Source organism: Ursus arctos, unplaced genomic scaffold (genome assembly GCF_023065955.2).
Source record: "Ursus arctos isolate Adak ecotype North America unplaced genomic scaffold, UrsArc2.0 scaffold_1, whole genome shotgun sequence".
NCBI lineage: Eukaryota > Metazoa > Chordata > Mammalia > Carnivora > Ursidae > Ursus > Ursus arctos.
In genome coordinates, this window is record NW_026622763.1 from 94,696,798 (window position 1) to 94,700,921 (window position 4,124).

Sequence of the window (4,124 nt, forward strand, 5' to 3'; positions counted from 1 at the left end):
TTTTATCCAGACGATGGTATTTGACTGTCTCTGAAAACCTGCAGAAGGCATCATGGTTATTCCCCCAAGAGGGAGATGAAACGTGAACTCATTTTCAATGAGAGCGGACTTTGGGAGAACAGTTCCAACTGGGCACATTCTTTTCTCCTCTTTCCACTCGTTTTCAGGGCCACCTGGAAGGTTTGGCTCGGGGCTCGGGAGTGAGGAGAAATCCCCGATTCCCAGTCTCTTTCTTTTCACAGCTGCAAAGTTCAGTGAGTTGAACTGCAGTGCTGTGACTGTTCGCTCTGCCACGACCAACCTCTGTTGTAAATCTTCCTCCCAGAACACGTGACGATGCATTTCTTGACTATATATCCCAACGGCAGCAGGAGAGTTGTCAGAGTGCGGAGCCCCGCAGAGAGGAAGGACGCTCTTGGACTTGGCCATTTAACAACTCAGGACTTGGGAAGAATTTGCCAGCCTTGGGTAAGTTAGCAATGCAACTTGGCTTCAGAAACATTTGAGAGAGGGCTCTTTTGTGCAATTAGTAGATGAGGTTTTCCTTTCCTTTCTCTGTTCTCAGGAAACTCGGTTTTGAATTAATAATAGGTTTATGTTTGAGAAGCAACATGTAAGCTTTCTTTTTTTTCTCTTTGGCTCAGTTAGAAAAAGTTTCCCAGTGCCTAAAATGTGATTTATTTTCTCTATGCTCCCTTGTCTTAGGCTGATTTTTCCCTTTTGCTTTTAAAATGATAAAAGCAATGATTTTACACACTCACTTTATGAAATGCAGATACCACGACACGTATACCCTAAAAAAGGAAAGTCCTTGTCGCATTTCTCCCTATCCCTCCCTCCCTTCCCTCCATCCACTCTGGCCTCTCATAGCTCACCCGTTAGCTATTTTGTGGGTCTTCTTACCACGATTTCTCCATGCAGTTATCAGCCCTTTTGATGTTGCAATCCCACAAACCGCGTGCTCAGCTTCCTCCCTGTACCGCGGGCCGTGGGAGTGTTCTAACCTGCAGGTTTCTCCCCAGACCCTGGCTGTGTGCACGGCGCTTCAATGCTGAAGATGGAACCTCTGAACAGCACACACCCCAGCACTGCAGCCCCCAGCAGCCACCTGGTGTCCCACGTGCCTGGCAGCGAGAGCAGCAACGGCAATGAATACTTCTACGTTCTGGTTGTCATGTCCTTCTACGGCGTTTTCTTGATCGGAATCATGCTGGGCTATATGAAATCTAAGAGGCGGGAGAAGAAGTCCAGCCTCCTGCTGCTGTACAAAGATGAGGAGAGGCTCTGGGGGGAGGCCATGAAGCCGCTGCCCATGGTGTCGGGCCTGAGGTCAGTGCAGGTGCCCATGATGCTGAACGTGCTGCAGGAGAGCATGGCGCCCGCCCTGTCCTGCACCCTCTGCTCCATGGAAGGAGACAGCCTGAGCTCCGAGTCCTCCTCCCCAGACGTGCACCTCCCCATCCAGGAGGAGGGGGCGGATGATGAGCTGGGGGAGACTTCAGAGACGCTCCTCAACGAGAGCAGTGAAGGGTCCTCAGAGAACATCCATCAGAATTCCTAGCACCCCCAGGGCCCCTGGAGGCGGCCCCATCAGCCAGCACCCTTAGGGAGAGGAAGGACACTTTCCGTGTCTGGTTTCACTTTTGCAGTGCAGCTGCCACTTTAAAGAGACTGTTGGCGAGCCCCTGCACGGGGGTGGTGGGGGACGAGGCTCCATGGGAGTCAGCAGCCAGGAGTCCACACCGGGCCTGTGGTGGACACCTGCCACGGAAAAGCCCCGAAGATGTGCAGTGTGTACCTTGACTTTGGGGTCTGGGGCTTGGGGTTCCAGTTCCGAATTGGGCAGGTCGCTGTGCTTGCCGTTGTTTTCTCACCGGATGCCCTGGGTAAGCCCTGGGGCATCTGCCCCCTCCCAGGGCTGCCCAAGGCCTAGGACAGGCTGACGGACTGGTTTTGATTTGCTAATTTGCCTAGAGCTTTGTTCTAGATCTGATTGGCTGTAAGTACCTCTCCGGTGTACCTGTGGCAAGAGTTCACAGCAGGTCACAGAGCTTCCTTTAGGAGGTCTTTGGGTTAGAGGGGGATGTCTGATGGAGGACTTTGATGGCAGAAAGCTGGAGATCCAAACCTGTTCTTTTGCATACTGTGAGAAAAAAAAAACGCAACTTTTAAACCTGCTAACGTTGGCTGGGATTATAAAACAGAATCTGCTATTTTGACCCTATGTCTAACCTGTGACCTTGGACTCTGACCTCAGACCATCCAGCATTGCATGCTGGCATGACAGTTTTCTTGGTTGGAAGGGCTTCCCCAGAATCGAACCTGCACTCTGAACAGCTGTGCAGGGGACTTTTCCTGATCTTTCTAGAAGGGCTGATGGTGGGGTTGAACAAGGCCAAGCCGTTAGCTCTGCTGCTGCTTTTTTCCCAGCCTAGTTTTCTGAGCTGGGAGCTGACATAAAGTGGGCCTCCACGGTATGGCATTTTGTCACGTAGCCGGGACCCAGAAGGGCATCCTCAGGCGGAGGTTGGACGAAGCAGGGGTCCAGGTTCTGTTTTCTGATCTCGAGCCCTGACACTGATTTGCTGTGTGGTCCTGGGCATGTCATCAAGAGGCTTACTGCCTTCATGAGACTCCTGAATCTAGATCCCCAGGGGGCCGGGAGGATGTCTTTGGATTTTAAGACTCTGTGATAAATCCTGTATGGCCTGGTGTGAGGAAGCTTGGACAAAATATTTCCCACTTGGCCAGTTAGTCTGAGAACGGATCTGCTTATTTAAAGGAGCAGTTGGAGACGCAGAACACATGTAACTGGGAGATTCAGGGCGAATCACTACCCAGTTCATGCTGTCATTTTCCCAGCAGTGAACCAGGGAGGCAGATACCACATTTTACTCTGCAAAGTTCCCTGGGTAGGAGGGAACTTCTTCAGCTGAGAAACCAGAATTCTAAAAGCAAACGTTCGGGAATGCTCGCTAACGTCTCCGTGTATTCCTGCGGTCAGTAGCTTTGTAGCAGACCCATTAGGCCCTTAAAGGCAAGCAGGAAGAGAAACACACCAAAAGGTCAAATTTAATTCTAGTAAAAACAAATTTTTTTTTTTTTTTTTTTTTACACATGTTCTTCCTTGATTGAAGATAGCAGTAACTACTGTTCCCATAAGGGTTAACAGTAGGGGAGCGGGCTTATCAGTTTGCCCTCACACAGTGCTAGAGGACATTTATGTTTGGGGGAAAAGGGCCCTCCGTTCACTTTAAAATTCAGAGTGTGGATTTACTCCAAAGGGGGCTGTTTGAGGTGAAAGAAGCCAAGTTCAGTTTGGCCCCTTGCCTGGAATCACTTGAATTCTGAAGCTTTACTGCGAGGGACATGTGCGTTGTCACATTTTCCATTGCTTAATCCTGAAGTTTGGTGCAAGTCTATCTGCGCCTGCTAAAAAAGTGATGTATATACTTTCTTCTTATTCTATTAAGTTGTATAAAATCGTCTTCTGTATTTAACAGTTTGTAATTTTCACACCGTTTTTTAATTTAAATAAACAAACACATTTTCCCGAAGAAGTTATGAGCTCTCTCTTTGATTCTTCAGTGTGATTCCTAGTTTCCAGGACATCCCAGACATTTCCCAAGCCGTCTCTGGATCCGGGTCATCTTCCCGGGTCAGACTCTGGGGAAGGTGTATCTTATTTCTGCCTGAGTCACGGAGGGAGCGGGGCTGGGCTTTCCCATCCTTTGATATGCATTGCAATGAATTTAAAAAAAAAAAAAAAAGCTGCGGATGGGTCTTACATCCTCCTCTCGGTTCACAGTGGGTGGCTGTGGGGCCCTTGAATTTGAACCTGCAGAGGAACACGGCAACCTGGTGCAAAGCTGGGGCTCCAGATTTGGTGGCAAGGACTCATCTAGTTTGCATGCTGGCTAGGCAGACATTACTCACAAGTGGCCGCGGCAGCACAAACTAAGGGGCCAGGGGAGCTGCGAAGTGCACAGGGGCAAAGCTACTGAAGACCGCGGAGCGCGCGGGCGGGGGAGCCAGGGTTGGCGCTCCCGCCCCTCCCAGTCACGTGACCCGCTCGCCCCTCCCACTTGGTCTCGCTTTCGCTCTGTCCCCTAGGCTGAGGTCCC

General features: G+C 50.3%; 1 protein-coding gene across 1 annotated transcript; it reads left to right on the forward strand.

Annotated features, from left to right (window-relative positions):
- The first annotated feature begins 238 nt into the window (after window positions 1-238).
- Window positions 239-3,557, forward strand: KCNE4 (potassium voltage-gated channel subfamily E regulatory subunit 4). The gene is made up of 2 exons (XM_044381075.3): window positions 239-468; window positions 1,023-3,557. Exon 2 carries the CDS (start codon window positions 1,049-1,051, stop codon window positions 1,559-1,561), a length of 513 nt encoding a protein of 170 aa, XP_044237010.2. The 5' UTR covers window positions 239-468; window positions 1,023-1,048; the 3' UTR covers window positions 1,562-3,557.
- Window positions 3,558-4,124: the final 567 nt, after the last annotated feature.